Consider the following 15,394-nt stretch of genomic DNA (forward strand, 5'->3'; position numbering starts at 1 on the left):
TTATAAAAATAAAGTTCTGCTAATCAATTTTACGAACGGTTGAATCATTGAATTCCATAAAAATATTTTAATCTTATTATCAATAGAAATCACATTAAAACTTTTATCGATTTTAACATCATTTAACGTGTTTAATGGAAATAAAACAGACGATAAATTAATAATATATTTGTATGAAATTTATACTAACGTTATTTTTCTCCGCTGCAAAATTATGTTTCGTGTATTAATGTAATCCTACGCAGTTGTCTAGACAAGACCATAACATATACGTATGTATGTATGTATATGTACACCAAAATATAAGTTGAATCAGCAGGAACGAAAGTTACAAATATTTTCTATATCAGCGTCGGAGTACAGTAAGTTTTTATTGACCAATTTTTATAAGATCAACGCCAAAATAGATAGACATGGTGCCGCCATCTATTATAATAACGTGGAAACTGGTATCGTCAACGCTGATTTGAGTGTTATTGTCAGTGTCCACTGCCTTGCCCGTGTCATTGTGTCAGTCTATCTCGTCTACATGTATTCTTACAATGCTGCACTTAGTACTTTTCACAGGTCTTTTTTATGTATGATTTTACATTTAACAAAGATATAGTTCAGTATTGCTGATAATTTCACACTTGATCAGTTTATAACATATTATAGAAAGCTGTGAACTTTCTTGAAAGTTAATAATCTGTCAATTAGTGAGAGTGAGAAAGATTTTCCCTTTGGTGAGTCACAAAGAACGAGCTATCACAATAAGAGTAAAATATAGTACAAATATTTGTAACTACAGCAACAATTTTCATTCATTTCTGTTTATTTAAAAATCTTCATAATTAATTTAACTGAGAATTATTTAATTAGTTCGTTGAGTGAAAATGTAAAATTGTGTTTAGCATATTTCTTAGTAGAATTCACAATCATAATTTTATTTTTAGTTTTATATTTTTCAGATCATTTTCATTAATTGATTTCATCTGAAAATGGCTGGTAACGATTATTTGAGAGATCCAAAGAATCCATTTTTCTCTCTAGAAGATGATGTAGACGATGAAACCTTTTTAAAAAGTGCACCACCTAGATATCCTTCCACAAACCCATTTCAGAATTACGATAATGAACTTGAGAAAAAGCATCAAGAACTTGTTGAACGTAAAAAGGAAGTTGAACAGAGAACATTACAATCATCTATGCGTTCTATGTCACTATTGAGAGACACGGAAGAGGTCGGAACTGCCACTGCTGAGGTATCTACTTTCATTTATCAGTAATAGTGATTAAAAGTACAGATTAATTCCAGACATAAGGTCAATCATCTTATATTTCCAGTTGTGGTTTAAAATGACAAAACAATCATTTTAGTTGTGTGTTTTTTTAATACTTATAGGACTTTTCATTAAACTTATTTTGTACATGTCAAGTTTATTTGATAAAGTTGAAAAGAGATGTCCAATTGCTCAAACTCATAAATTGATTTTCAGGAATTAATACGTCAAAGAGAACAATTGGAGCGAACAGACAGGCGTCTCGATGATATCAACAATACTTTAAGATTTAGTCAGAAACATATTCAAGGGATAAAAAGTGTGTTTGGCGGATTGAAAAACTATTTCAGTGGTAGTAAATCCATGGATGCACCTCCTGGATCTAGTGCAGGGGGAATAAAAACTCCTGAATCACCTTTGTCACCAACATCAGAGGCAAATCTAGCTGACAGATTGAATAAAACAGCAGAAAGTGCTCGTCGTAACTCAGAACATCCATCATTTCGTCTTCGAGGTATGACCGAAGAGGAAGAAGATATTCATCCATCAACAAAGAATCTAACTGCAGTTTTAGAGGCTAATTTAGATGAAATGAGTAGTTCAATTTCCAGATTGAAAGGTTTGGCTATTGGCTTGTCAGAAGAAATCGATACACAAAATGATTTGATTGATAGCATCACTGATAAAGCAGAGAAAGCAGATATTACTTTACAAAGACAAAATAAAGACATTAGACATTTATTAAAAAAGTAATAAATTGATTAATTTATTTGTTGTGAATTTGCTTATCTAAAAGTTGGAGAACCCATAAAAGTGATGCATTATCAATTAAACGTTTGTGGATAAAAATTAGAAAGTTCATTTTTAGTACAATTTTCAATGGATTTCTTTTAAAAATATCAGTGAATGTATCATTTTTATAATAGTTAATTTGTACTCAATATAAGATTTATTTATAACGAAGTTAGTCCATCGACTTATAGTACTTTTATATTGACTGTTTTAAATGGAATTCATTATATAAAAAAAGTATATAGAACTTTGTGTATATAGATAGTGTAAAATTATTTCAATTAAGACACATTTTTATTCTATAATTTGTTAATATTTTTATAAGATAATTACTATGACAGTTATAAAACGCTCATATAATATAAAAATGTCACTCAATTTAAAAAAAAAAGTTTCTGTAAAAAAAACTGAAATCTATGACTGCTGATGAATTCATCATGTATAAAGCATAACGTTTACCATTATAATAATGTAAAGAAAATTTACATAAAAGCAATTTATACTTAAGCAAGGAAAATTAAATAAAACGTTTCTAGATCATTTGGACTTCTTCAGTACTGCATAGGTATTTAAATATGTGCAAAGAGTAGAAATGCTTCTATATTAATTCAAACGACTCGAGGTCATTGAAAATACACCTCCGACTCGTTAACATCGTTTGCCACGGAAGTCGCTTCAAAGGCTAAACGTTTAGTTTCGCGTTCTGCTGCTATTGCCGCATGTTCAGCTGCAATCTTTTGATAAAGATCAAAGTGACGGTTCTTTGCCCTCTCTACACTAGCCGTCTCCTGAAAATATTAAAATAAAAATTAGTTTTCATTTTTGTTATGATACAGGCAATTTAGAAAAATTAATCATTTGTTAGTCTCCATAATTAAAATTAATTATAATTATAATTTTTAATATTATATTTAAAACTTTAAACTAAGTAAAAAATACGACTGATCTTATTGATTCTGCACGATATAAAAATTGAAGTTAAAAAGTGAATTTAGATAATATGTTCTTTTACATTTGACATTATTTCCTAAAAATACCAATAAATTTTAATATAACGAACTCTGGCTATTTAATTAAAAAGAATTTATCGACTACCAATACCTTGGGTAGTTGAACTGGAATCCCCTGTGAATTGCGAGCAGCAATTTTATCATAAAGTATTCGATGTCTTTCCTTTGCTCGTCTTACGGCCTCTGAATCTTTTGGTTGTTTAAATACATCGTCGTAATTAATCAAGGAAGGATGAAATCCATTCTCATCTACAGTATATTCAATCGTGCGCACTTTAAATTTCGGGTCGATATAAGAGAAGGATCCTGTAAAGAAAATCATTGGTTAAACATGCCGATTATTCATGAATTTGTTTTCGTATAATAATTAATGTGCGTTATTCAATTAACATCAAAGTAACGAATCTTCTGTCTCGATGTAAGAGCTGCACTCATCGTGATTTTCAGTATGCAATTGTAATCAATGTACAAAGAATTTATCATTGAAAAATAATATTAGATTTATCAGCAGAATAGGACTAAAACAAAATCGCGAAATCGTTGATATACCGAGAACAGAGATGGTGTAGTATTAGCAATAATGGTTATAGACTGATAAATATAGGTATATATGCGCGTACCTTTAACGCGGCCAGTGCCATCGCCTGCTTCGCTTTGAACACGATCAACGTGTCCTGGAAAGCGACCAGCGCTATATTGGAAGCTATAAGGGTTTGGTGGTCCCTGCGTCGTTGTCGTTATTGCGGCCTCGTAATCGTCTGTTAGCGCTGACTGCTCATGCAAAATGTGGGACACGTCGCCACTGCTTAAACTCGCCAACGCGAGGAAAACCTGTGCGTACGCATTCCGTTATTAACTATCTTATATTATATATTCCGTTATAAACTATCATTTCCTTGACGAATTTTTTACGACATCTAATCTATGATGATCCGACGAGTTGTTGTTTGTTATATTTCCAATAAATTTTTGGAGAGGTGACTGTTTCGAACGTAGAAATGCAGTTTCTCAAGTAAAGTTTTATTCAATATATATAAGGTAATCTGCATAACATTAGAATTCCGATTGGAAACATTATTGGCAGAGAACCATCCGAAGGCGGTTTAATTACCACGAGTACTTTCTACTTTCACTTTCCTTTGCTATACTCGCGAAATGATTCTCGTTGGTAACATTGCATCTTGCCTTTCAAACGAACCAGCACTCATTTATCCGTAGTTACTGTAAACAGGCTTTATATTGCGTGAATGTACTTACTATGAGAATCTTCATCGTAACATCAAAACTCGTACGCAATGGAAAGACGAACGTCGCGGAACCTTGTGCGACGTGCTACTGAGACATGGGATAGTCTTTGCGGTTCCAAGTTCCGAGAGCAGTGAAAGTAATGTTTAAAAGCAGTTTGACGAAACGCGCAAGTCTGTCAGTAGACCTCTCTGACGAGGAATTGAATTTTTGAATTTGAAATATAGAGGCGTTATTTTACTATTTTTTTTTTCTTATAAAAGAACGTGAAATGCTTACATTCAGTTTGAATTATAATTTGACTGCACATTAAACTGGTCGAGTGTGAAATGGTGTAGTAATTTTTTTGTTTTGCAAGAATTTATTTTTACGTATGATTGGAAATTTCATGATGATATAATCGTGAAGAAAACCGGTTATCAATCTTGATGATTCTGCGTACTCAAGAAAAAAGACGATTTTAATATGAATGTTGTAGCGTTTTCTACTCAATATAGAAACTCTTCTTTTACTTTGTGAAAACTTCTATCTGAAAGTTTGAAATTTTTATAAATTTATAAGCTCGTCTTCAAATAATTAGATTTGTGCTACATGTACGTAACATTTTGAATAAGAGTCTTTTCTACCCATTACATAAGTAAAAATTTCAATAAAAAATAACGTTAATTTCTTAAAAAGTGGATAAAAATAAATTTGTAAAAAATGTTTACTGTGAGTAGATTCATTATAAATACAGACATGAGTGGAAGTGGGTGAAAATTTTATTAAATTGAGGCTCATTCAAAATTAACATCAGCCAAATAAAATTTCATTCAAAAGTAGTTTTCAGTGTTACTTTTTACTATTAACTTCACTACAAGTTTACTAATCACTATTAGTGAACTTGTAAGATAGATTCTGCTATTTATTGTCCTATATTCATATATTCAAGTAAATTTTTTACCTTTTTTTCATTCCAACGACTGATTCATTCCAAGGACTGATTTCCTACTTCCAACGACATTTTTTAAAACTATTTTCCTTAAACTGTGCTTTCAGAAATTTATATAAAGAACTTTTGCAAGATAAATAGATGCAAAACACAACTTAGATGAATGTTGAAAAATATTGTTATAAAAATTATTCATCAAAATGAGATCATACATTTGTGTTTCTTTATTATGCATTTGTACTTATAATATCGTCTACAAAAATATTTCTCGTGCAAAATCTTTCCACTATTTTAAAGAAAATGACAATGTGAAAAAAATCGTAGAAATATAGTAGAAACCACGCCAAATTCGATAACTGTAGTACATGCAATAGCAAGAAATAACAGTAAAATGATTTTACACAAACATCTTGTTTCTTCTCAATCAATGTCGAGCTTTTTAAAGCTTCCTTCAACGCCAAAAAGATCCGTGGCTGTTTTTTCTTTTCCGGGCCGTTTGCTCTCGTCGACTCGAGCACTTTCCTGCTCTTCCAGAAACCAATCACGACAGCTTTCAATTTTTTTGATTCGTGCTTTGTGAAGATCCTCAAGAGCTCCAGCCTTACCACCCAGCTCATTTGGGAAGATTTCTAATGGTAAAAACTTTTCCACGGATTCCATTGATGTGTGACAATGCATCTGTAAATCAATTTGTTTGACAATATTGTGTACCCTTACGTAAGTACATCTAAAAAGCTGCGTAGAATTATTTTTAAATATTCAATATTAGCGGATTAAATGTCACACTCACCACATCTAAAAGCTCTTTTTTCATAAAAGGTCTCGCCATGTTTATAATTATTTCCATGATAGAGCTCATGTTTACGAAGTGCAAACTTTTCAATCGCACGGGCATGCCATCCTGCAGATAATACAGGAATTTTTTAAGGCCTAACGGGCTCACGCGAGCAGCGTGGCCAAGCGCCAAGTTGGCGACATCGAAACAAATAACGTGGCCGACAATAGGACCTGTCCCATACGACCACAAATCCATATTCATGGTAAGGTATTTCATGTGATCGTTGTAGTTATAATTGGCTGGATCAGTGTCGCGAAGGCGCCCAAATATTACGGTATATCCTTCTTTTGTACGTTGTTCGAGAGGAAATAAATATCTTGAAATGATATGCAAATATAAAAAAATATCGTGTATCAAGAATATACAAACATTATGGACATTAGTTTAACAGTAGCAAACAAACCGATGTAACTTTTGTATTTTAGTTTCAGCGTTAAAAATCATGGGACCCGATATCTACACATATATCAATATAAGATTTCGAGACTGAAAACCTTGTAGTACAAAAGTGAAATTTTATTCAAGTGATGTTTTCACTTACGCGGCAATTGCAAACCGCAACGAGTATTATTTTTCAAAACAAGTCCGTTAATCAAGTTACTTTCGCTATGTAATATTGCAATATAATATTGCAACATTAATTTCTATAAATATAAACATTGTTCGTTCAATGACGCGATTAATAAAAATAGAGCAAACAAATTGTAATTTTTCAAGTCTAACAGATGTGTAAGATAAAATCTAAATCAGTCATATTGTTCGAATAATAGCTAGTAACTTACATTGTATCAAATATTTTCCTTAACTCTTTACAGTTGATCGGATCTCTATTTGAAAAAAATTCAGGTACGTGGGTTCTGACGGTATAAAACGTATCAATTGTATTTTTGGTTGGCTCCATCAAGTAATAATTGCTGTGCAGAAATAAAGCCAATTCGCTGTCAGTAATTTTTGGTAAAAATGGTTGTTTCGCGCACCATTCCCGTAACGATTGAATATCCGATTCTTTCAATTCAGGATTCTTTTTCTTTGCTTCCTCGTAAGAGAAAAAAATCGATTCTGCCATGTCTGACGGTGTGACTTAGTTCAACGTACTTAACTGAATACTTATGAAATGTTATCTAGAGCACTACAAGTCAACGACTAGTTTTCAAATGTCCTCGCGTTTGAAGTGCTCGGCAAAGACTGGAATATAGTATTAGAGTGCAATTTCAATTGAATCTCACGTCATCATCCCGATGGTCACGCATACGTTACCTATGTCGCATTTAAAAAGAATGACTTACGTTCAACGTTTAGATACCAATTGTAAGTGCTTCTATTATTAATCAAAGTTAATTTTCTAAACGTTTTGATTTCTATTTGGAACCTTTTATATTCAACTTTGTTATTAATTCCATAATCTTCACATCATTTTTATTATAGAAGGCTTCATTGAAAACATAGTTAGTGTTATATAATGCACATCATGCGATCTATGTTTAGTATTCTTGCTCGATTATCGTATAAAAACAGCTTGATTATTATTTAGTAATTTAATTGTACTTTTTCAAATGACAGTCGATTCATTTTTATTATCTCATTTAGAAAGTATTTCTTTATTCACTACAGCTATAATAATATACCGACGGAAATAATTGCTCGTAATAAAAAGAGACTGCGATTGGACAAGCTTCGTGTTTTTATACGTTTCCACTCCCAGTACAGACAAACAACGCGATGCTTTCTCGAATAAAGCTTATTGAAAAAGTTTCATTCTACTCTATTTATGCGTTCAACACTTGTAGAAAATGATTGCCATAGCACTTGATTTTTTAAATTTAATTAATAAAGATCAAGTTTCGTCAAGTTACCAAGTAACCGAACAAACTTAGATACGTCAAAATAACTGTATAAGCATCTCGATTACGTCATCGTTGAACCAGCTTTTTGATTTGACTTGAACTAGTTTTGAAGCATAAATTTGCTAACTTTCTGGTGATGAACTTGAATTTCAAAATATACAATTAACCGCAAAGTTATGCTTTCATAAAGTCAACAATGAAACGTGACCAGAACATTTCAAAGGAGACTACCCTCAGTAAAACCGATCTTTATTCAATATTGATATTTTATAAGCCTATATGCAGTTATATAGCGCGCGCGGCGCGCATTAAGACTACTATAGTGTTGATAAAACATTGATGTAACAAAAATTGTCATTCAACTTTTATTATCTTCTCCATAAAGAGAATTTACTGTACGCGTTATATTATTGATGAAGGTATCGTGAATCAAAGAAAATATACACGATGGTAAGCGATAACATGATACAGATTTCAATCGATATCCAGTTTCTTGAAACTACCTTCAACTCCAAAAAGGTCATCCGCCGATTTCGCTTTTCCTGAACGTTTGCTTTCATCGACGCGAGCACGTGATTCTTCTTCTAAAAACCAATCCCGATGCTCTTCAATCTTCTTGATTTCAGCTTCGTGGAGTTCCATCAATGGCCCAGCTTTACCTCCCAGCTCATTTGGAAGAGCTTCAACGGGCAAAAACTGTGCCACACTTTCCAATGATGAATGTAGGTGCAGCTACAAAAATAGTATAGCCCATGATTAGTTGTCTCTAAGTATTGAGCAACATTCTGCACGAATAGCCTTATAGTTACAATATCTGTCAATTCTTTCTTCATGAAAGGTTTCATCATGCCCAAAATAACATCCATCGCTGGAGTGGTATTCATAAAATGCAATCCCTTCAATCTAACGGGCAAAGCTTCCTGCAAGTAATACAAAAATTTCTTGAGACCCAATGGGCTCAAGCGTGCCGCATAGCCAATGGTCACTTTTTGGACGTCAAATAGAAGAATATGACCCTTTGTGGTTCCCTTACTATATAACCACAGGTCCATTGCCATATTGAGAAATTTCATGTTGTGGTTGTATACGTAATTTGACGGATCAAAATCAATGAGTTTACCCAAAAAAACGGTATAACCTTCTTTGGTTAGTTGTTTAAGAGGCATAAAAGACCTGAAAAACCACATTATAAATATGTATTTGAATTCCCAAGCCGATTTAATCTTGGTAGAAAAACTTTTTCATTGGATCAAATAGAATTTTAGAACAACACATCGAATTACAATTTTCTATCGTGACAATTAAAATTTTAATAACATGAAATCAACATTGAGTAACAATCACTTATCTTGAAATGATATGCAAAATTATAATAATATCGTGCATCAAGAATATACGAACAAAAATACATCGGAGATAGAAGCGATGATTCTATTGTTAAAGTTACTTCGTGTTCTTTTTTTTTCTTTTACTTTTTGTGGAAGATCACTTACGATATATAAAAAGCTTGTCGGAGATCTTTGTCACCAAGAGGATCTCGATTAGCGAAAAATTCCGGTACGTGCGTTCTGACCGTATAAAACGTATCGATAGTAGTTTTCGTAGGTTCCATACGATAATAATTACTGTGCAGAAACAAAGCCAATTCACTATTAGAAATTTTTGGCAAGTGTGGCTGCTTCTCGCACCATTCTCTCAAAGATTTAATATCCGACTGTTTCAACTCTTGATTTCTTTTCAATTCCTCCTCGAAAGGTACAGAAAGTAAATTAATACTTCCAGACATAATGTTGATTTAAAATTTGGATTCCAATGAATTATTCAATTCATCGGTTGTGATACCAACTCTTTGAACTGCATTAAACAGACTAACGGAAAACTAGTTAGCGTTGTGATTTCAACGAAAGATACTAACGTAATGATACTCGTAGCCAATGTCATACTCGGTAAAATTGCTACTTCGGCTATGATTTTTGTACACGAGACCGCCCCCGCATGCATTTACATCCTTTTGTTCGAATACCTTGAATGGGGAATGCGTGACAGAAGCTGAATGTAACTAACAAGCGTATTTATTTTTTTAATTCTATTTCCATACACTGTCGTGCTAATTATAATCGTATAAGCGATCTAACTTATATTATGTAGGTTAGCAATACGCAAAACAGTTATTGCCCTTTTCCTGTACGTTGATGAAAAATTTGATCTTTCATCCTCAATCACATCGGAAGTACGAGATTTCAAGAATGACCAGTCAACTTTCTAAATCGAAATTCGATGAGATTTATTTGTGATGGTGGTGAATTTTACTATAGTTGCTTGCCTCTCCGAGTTAATGTACACCACAGATCTTCTCTAAATGAGGTTTTCACTATTTTCAAAGTTTGTTCAGGAATTTACTAAACGAGTTTTCGACTTATTAAAAAACAGAAATGTTATATTTCAAAGAAAATTTAATGAGCTATTCGATGAGCTTATTCATTATTATTATCTTTTTACCTAATTTTTTTATATAATAACCGTGAAAAACATTTTTCATTTTTCAATTTTTTTTCAAAAATTCACCAATTTGTTAACGATTTGTCCATAATATTGTACAGAAATTTTCGTAAACTATGTAAATAATATGAGGAATAAATGCAATAATAAAAAATACGGTTCATGTGTTTCAAAAAGTTACAACTGTGTATCTTTATTATGAACAACAATATTAGAAGTTTTCTTTACAAACAAATGTAAAAATTTCAAATGAAAGCATTTTTAAAAGTTTTTTTTAAAAATAGTTCAGAGCTTTACACTTTTTAATTTTCTCCTATTCCTTCTATGAGTCTTGATTATTTCTTATAATTTATTGTTTTAGTAATTTATTAAGATGCTAGATTCATCACAAAATTGAGAAATGTTTTAGATCAAATCACTGCCGTTATTGCGTCACAGGTCAATAGCGTTTATAATACCAATAATTCTCTTGTTTGAAAAATGATAAAAAAAAATAATGGATCATGAGATAACAATTTTTATTTCATTTTGATCATACACCATTCTACAGAAAAGTAATGATTAATTAGTTACTATCTTTCTGGCATATTTTAAGCACGGAATCAAAAAAAATTTAACGAGATAAACGTGATAATTATTTTAATAAAAATAATAAATAATCAACAATATTATTAAGTAATTTAATTGTTCAAAATAAATGTATACATATGAATATAGTTAATAAAATATTAACTTGATCAATCAATATCAAGTTTCTTGAAACTTCCTTCAACTCCGAAAAGATGAGTAGCGTTCTTTGCCTTTCCTGGGCGTTTGGACTCATCAACACGTTGAGTTTGTTCCTCCTGAAGAAACCAGTCACGATGCTGCTCCAACTTCTTTAACTCCTTGTCAAAGAGTTCCTTTACCGGACCAGCTTTACCTCCCGACTCGTTTGGGAGTATGTCTTTAGAAATATTAAAAGCTGTGATACCATCGGCACTTTGGTGCAAATGCAACTAAAACAATGAATATTTTATAGACGAAATTTGCAAATTATTTCTCTTGGTAAAAGAAATATAAAGTAAGAACTTACAATGTCCAACAGTTCCTTTTTCATAAAAGGTCTCATAATGTTCATAAGTACATCCATGACTGGATTGATGTTGATAAAGTGAAAGCCCTTGAGCCTGACCGGCAGACCCTCTTGCAGATAGTAAAAGAACTTTTTAAATGACATGGGACTGCAGCGTGCCACATGGCCCATTACCAAACCCTTTAAATCCACGATGATTACGTGACCTTTCATTGTACCCTCCTGATAAAGCCAAAGATCCATCACCATACCGAATAACTTCATGTTGTACGTATAATCGTAGTGGCTTGGATCGAAGTCTTGTAGAGCACCGTAAATCACCTTATAGCCATCTCCAGTGGGCTGCTCGAGCGGCATGTTAATTCTAATTTTTTCATTCAGAATACCAATGTAAATGTGTTTATCGGTGTTAAAGCTTTTTGGATATTATATGTTGTTCAACGAATCCTTACGCCACTTTGGAAATGTGCAAGAAATCTTTGGCCTGCAGTGGATCCCTGTTTGAAAAGAACTCGGGGACATGAGTCCTCACGGTGTAAAATGCATCGATGGTAATTTTCGTTGGCTCTAAGCGATAGTCGTTACTGTGCAAAAATAGCGCAAGCTCGCTATCATTGATTTTCGGCAGATAAGGCTGTTTTTGACACCAATCCCTCAAAGCTTGAATGTCAGCTTCTTTCAATTCGGGATTTTTCTTCATTTCCTCTTCCAAGGGTACAAACTTTACCATCACCATTTTCTCTAACGAACTTCAGCAATTGTTCTGTTGGCACTTAAACTGCAGAATATCAAGAGCTTAATGCGAGAGTGGTAAGACTTTCAGATCAAAGTATAAAATGTGGGAAAATGAGAGCTCGACGTAGCACATAAGCTCTAATTGATGTTGCGTAAATGCAAAAGGAAAAAAGGAAAACGTAACCAAGACGTATTATAAAAGTCATGTATTCCTGTACGCCACCAACGAACTCAAATAATTCGCTTGTCATATCGCACTTGAATAAAAAAAGTTATAATGGCATATGCATACAACCACACGTTTCCAAATACGATATTCCATTGTTTTTTCAATACTAGTCAATGTAACTGAGTATATTCAGTTTTTTGCAAAATATTACCATAAGATCGTTAAATTAAATTTTATCTATTTTTTTTCAACAAAATAGAATTAACGAATACATGCAATTTAAATAAACTGATCTAATACTAGCAATTTTTATCATTATTTTCATGCTAAGTTAACAATTAGATTATAATCTTGCGCTTTTATTATCGGTGATATTATTTTATCATTAATTATTAAAAGACTGTCCACCACCCTTTTAACTTACAGCAATTTTGCCGATTGTGCGCCTGAATGAATGCTACCAGGGTTACAAGCTAGCTTGTACAGTGATTGGATCAATATGCATATATATATGTATGTTCATTAACAGAGCTTACTGGAATGAACTCATCTTTGTGTACACATTTCTCCTAGTAAAAGTTAAGGTTTGAATCAGTTTTTAAATAATTTAACACCACGTCCAGCACCATTCATTCAAAATAGCTCTTACCAGGTATCAAATCAGTTGGAATTAATAACTTGCATCATACAAGCGATGGGAGATAAGAGTCATGGATTATCGGTAAATTTGATTTTATTTATTCAATTATATGATATATCATCTTGATTATTATTATTTAGATTGATACCTTTTAAATTAATAATCGCCACTTTTTTTATATATATAAAGTGTATCTTAGTATGGACAAATTGGTTATGTTTATGAAAGAATAAATAGTTATTTTTATTTCAATTTCATAGTTTTTAATATGTTTATAATTACTACAGAAAGAAGAGATTGCTAAAAAGTTTATGCTTCCTGAAAGAAAAAGTAAAATAGCAACTCTGTTGAAGCAAGATGGGCAGGCTTATTGTATTTGTCGTAGTTCAGACAGTTCACGTTTTATGATGTAAGTATATGTTTTAGTGATCAGAACTCTTTTAAATGATACTATCACAATGTTTTTCTGTTTTTTATAGTGGATGTGATGCCTGTGAAGAATGGTATCATGGTGATTGTATAGATGTTACAGAAAAAGAAGCCAAACATATAAAACAGTTTTTTTGTGTGGTTAGTATGCAATCTCAAACCTTAAGCCTATATGAATAATAATAGTAGAACAAATATAATGCTGATATTTTATCTTAACAGAGATGTAGAGAAGAAGATCCAACCTTGGTTACTCGGTACAAACCAAGGAAAACTGAAAGGATTGAAAGGAATGATCAAGATGATCGAAAACATAAAAAATCTAAAGACAAAGAACGAGGTCTGAAATATGAATATGATGCACCATGGAATCCAGTGAGTCCACTAAAGAAGTCTTCTAAACGTTGTGGTGAATGTTCTGGCTGTTTAAGGACTGAGAATTGTGGAAAATGTGATGCTTGCAGGTCATTAAAATTTATGTTTAAAATTTTTGTTTTCAATCCTTGTTTCGTTTTGAATTTCAAATTAACTCAGTGAAACTATATCAATTGTTACTTTTATAAATTTTTATAGGCACTTAAAAAAGTACGGTCCATCAATTCGTCTGAAACTAAGATGTGAGCAAAGAGCCTGCAGAGTTATTACAGATCCGTTAAAACCATCTAGAAGTCTTAACCGCAATGTCAAAATAAATAGAAAACGAAGACGAGACTCTAGCAGTGAAAGAATTGATTTTTTGGAACCTCCTAGACATTGCTATGGCCCTTCTTGCACCAAACAATCTAGACCTGGTAGTAAATATTGTTCTGAAGATTGTGGAATAAAGTTAGCTACTAGTAGGATATTTCAAGTTCTTCCTCAGAGACTTCAAGAATGGGCACTTACATCATGTATTGCCGAACAAAATAATGGAACAGCTTTAGAAAATGTAAGAAGACAAAAAGATGAAGTTTCAAGAATTCTTCAAGAATTAGACAAGCGGCATGCAGAATTAGACAAAATTGTGGAAAGAGCAAGGCATGCCACTATTGATCCTAAAGCTGATATCGATGATAATGATGACACTGAGATGAGTATGTACTGCATTACTTGTGGTCATGAAGTAAATTCGCGAACTGCTATAAAACACATGGAGAAATGCTTTAATAAGGTAATAAAATTTATTAACATAGTAATAATTTTAAAAAATTACTGTATTTCACATTTTTAATTTTTTTAGTATGAATCTCAAGCGTCATTTGGATCTATTTTCAAAACAAGAATTGAAGGGCAGAATATGTTTTGTGATTTTTATAATCCAATCAACCGCACTTACTGTAAAAGATTACGGATCCTATGTCCAGAACATTGCAAAGATCCCAAAATAAGTGATACTGAAGTTTGTGGTTGTCCTTTAGTGACAAATGTGTTTGACATGACAGGAGAATTCTGTAGAGCACCTAAAAAAAATTGTATAAAACATCATGTTTGGGAGAAACTTCGCAGAGCTGAAATTGATATGGAACGAGTGAGACAGTGGTTAAAAATTGATGAACTTTTTGAACAAGAAAGACAAATACGACAAAATATGGCATCAAGAGCTGGTGTCCTTGCATTATTGCTTCATTCTACCTATAATCATGAGATTATGGAGCACATTACCCAAGAGCAAACTAGGGAACAAATGAAAGCAATGGAAGAGCAAATGCAAGCAAAATATAGTATGTAGTTAGATAATTAGAATTAAACTGATTGATGCAGAAAAAGCGTAACTTTAAACACGTTTATATGTAACGCGCATGTTATAAAAAAATCTTACATGTAAAAGTATCTTATCAAAGCAATAACTTAACTTTTGACTTAAGTAAATTGTACATTTTGTAGAAATTGTAAAAATGTCATGACTTTAATACACAGATCGACATACTTATATGTTAATTTATAAT

The 15,394-nt window shown here is 32.3% G+C and overlaps 5 protein-coding genes across 6 annotated transcripts; 2 read left to right on the forward strand and 3 right to left on the reverse strand.

Moving 5' to 3' along the window:
- The first annotated feature begins 508 nt into the window (after positions 1–508).
- On the forward strand, positions 509–2,252 carry LOC131675767 (synaptosomal-associated protein 29). Of its 2 annotated transcripts, none has more exons than XM_058954899.1 (3): positions 509–725; positions 936–1,244; positions 1,479–2,252. In XM_058954899.1, exons 2-3 carry the CDS (start codon positions 981–983, stop codon positions 2,013–2,015), a joined length of 801 nt encoding a protein of 266 aa, XP_058810882.1. In that variant the 5' UTR covers positions 509–725; positions 936–980; the 3' UTR covers positions 2,016–2,252. The 2 variants fall into 2 exon arrangements, with proteins under 2 accessions (XP_058810882.1, XP_058810880.1); XM_058954897.1 differs by having other exon boundaries at positions 951–1,244; positions 1,479–2,249.
- A 159-nt stretch (positions 2,253–2,411) lies between these two features.
- Positions 2,412–4,417, reverse strand: LOC131675768 (uncharacterized). Its single transcript, XM_058954900.1, has 4 exons — positions 4,322–4,417; positions 3,685–3,895; positions 3,156–3,370; positions 2,412–2,842 (listed from the first exon to the last, which is right to left on the reverse strand). Exons 1-4 carry the CDS (start codon positions 4,334–4,336, stop codon positions 2,678–2,680), a joined length of 606 nt encoding a protein of 201 aa, XP_058810883.1. The 5' UTR covers positions 4,337–4,417; the 3' UTR covers positions 2,412–2,677.
- A 1,030-nt stretch (positions 4,418–5,447) lies between these two features.
- On the reverse strand, positions 5,448–7,269 carry LOC131675766 (alpha-tocopherol transfer protein-like). Its single transcript, XM_058954896.1, has 3 exons — positions 6,861–7,269; positions 6,031–6,394; positions 5,448–5,918 (listed from the first exon to the last, which is right to left on the reverse strand). Exons 1-3 carry the CDS (start codon positions 7,142–7,144, stop codon positions 5,661–5,663), a joined length of 906 nt encoding a protein of 301 aa, XP_058810879.1. The 5' UTR covers positions 7,145–7,269; the 3' UTR covers positions 5,448–5,660.
- Positions 7,270–7,512: 243 nt separating this feature from the next.
- On the reverse strand, positions 7,513–12,335 carry LOC131662864 (uncharacterized). Its single transcript, XM_058932835.1, has 7 exons — positions 11,949–12,335; positions 11,497–11,860; positions 11,165–11,419; positions 9,838–9,945; positions 9,416–9,717; positions 8,732–9,095; positions 7,513–8,654 (listed from the first exon to the last, which is right to left on the reverse strand). The coding sequence occupies exons 1-7, from the start codon at positions 12,230–12,232 to the stop codon at positions 8,397–8,399; spliced, it is 1,935 nt and encodes a 644-aa protein (XP_058788818.1). The 5' UTR covers positions 12,233–12,335; the 3' UTR covers positions 7,513–8,396.
- Positions 12,336–12,942: 607 nt separating this feature from the next.
- On the forward strand, positions 12,943–15,376 carry LOC131675761 (CXXC-type zinc finger protein 1-like). The gene is made up of 6 exons (XM_058954889.1): positions 12,943–13,121; positions 13,328–13,449; positions 13,520–13,610; positions 13,692–13,933; positions 14,043–14,619; positions 14,689–15,376. Exons 1-6 carry the CDS (start codon positions 13,095–13,097, stop codon positions 15,175–15,177), a joined length of 1,548 nt encoding a protein of 515 aa, XP_058810872.1. The 5' UTR covers positions 12,943–13,094; the 3' UTR covers positions 15,178–15,376.
- Positions 15,377–15,394: the final 18 nt, after the last annotated feature.

The sequence above is a fragment of the Phymastichus coffea genome, unplaced genomic scaffold (genome assembly GCF_024137745.1).
Source record: "Phymastichus coffea isolate CEN01 unplaced genomic scaffold, Cenicafe_Pcof_1.1 PCOF00028, whole genome shotgun sequence".
In the NCBI taxonomy this organism is placed as follows: Eukaryota; Metazoa; Arthropoda; class Insecta; order Hymenoptera; family Eulophidae; genus Phymastichus; species Phymastichus coffea.

Bases quoted from the DNA above. Each gene is read 5' to 3' on its own strand.
- LOC131675767 (XM_058954899.1), top strand. From the start codon at position 981: ATGGCTGGTAACGATTATTTGAGAGATCCAAAGAATCCATTTTTCTCT. The intron at 1,245-1,478 runs GTATCTACTTTC...ATTGATTTTCAG, and splicing joins TCGGAACTGCCACTGCTGAG to GAATTAATACGTCAAAGAGA.
- LOC131675768 (XM_058954900.1), bottom strand. The intron at 3,371-3,684 runs GTACGCGCATAT...TTTTCTTTACAG, and splicing joins TGGCACTGGCCGCGTTAAAG to GATCCTTCTCTTATATCGAC. The intron at 2,843-3,155 runs GTATTGGTAGTC...TAATATTTTCAG, and splicing joins TTCCAGTTCAACTACCCAAG to GAGACGGCTAGTGTAGAGAG.
- LOC131675766 (XM_058954896.1), bottom strand. From the start codon at position 7,144: ATGGCAGAATCGATTTTTTTCTCTTACGAGGAAGCAAAGAAAAAGAAT. The intron at 6,395-6,860 runs GTAAGTTACTAG...TATCATTTCAAG, and splicing joins AGGAAAATATTTGATACAAT to ATATTTATTTCCTCTCGAAC. The intron at 5,919-6,030 runs GTGAGTGTGACA...ATTGATTTACAG, and splicing joins AAAAAGAGCTTTTAGATGTG to ATGCATTGTCACACATCAAT.
- LOC131662864 (XM_058932835.1), bottom strand. From the start codon at position 12,232: ATGGTGATGGTAAAGTTTGTACCCTTGGAAGAGGAAATGAAGAAAAAT. The intron at 11,420-11,496 runs GTAAGTTCTTAC...TCATTGTTTTAG, and splicing joins AAAAGGAACTGTTGGACATT to TTGCATTTGCACCAAAGTGC. The intron at 9,718-9,837 runs GTTAGTATCTTT...TCCAAATTTTAA, and splicing joins TTGGCTACGAGTATCATTAC to ATCAACATTATGTCTGGAAG.
- LOC131675761 (XM_058954889.1), top strand. From the start codon at position 13,095: ATGGGAGATAAGAGTCATGGATTATCG. The intron at 13,450-13,519 runs GTAAGTATATGT...TGTTTTTTATAG, and splicing joins GACAGTTCACGTTTTATGAT to TGGATGTGATGCCTGTGAAG. The intron at 13,611-13,691 runs GTTAGTATGCAA...TTATCTTAACAG, and splicing joins TAAAACAGTTTTTTTGTGTG to AGATGTAGAGAAGAAGATCC.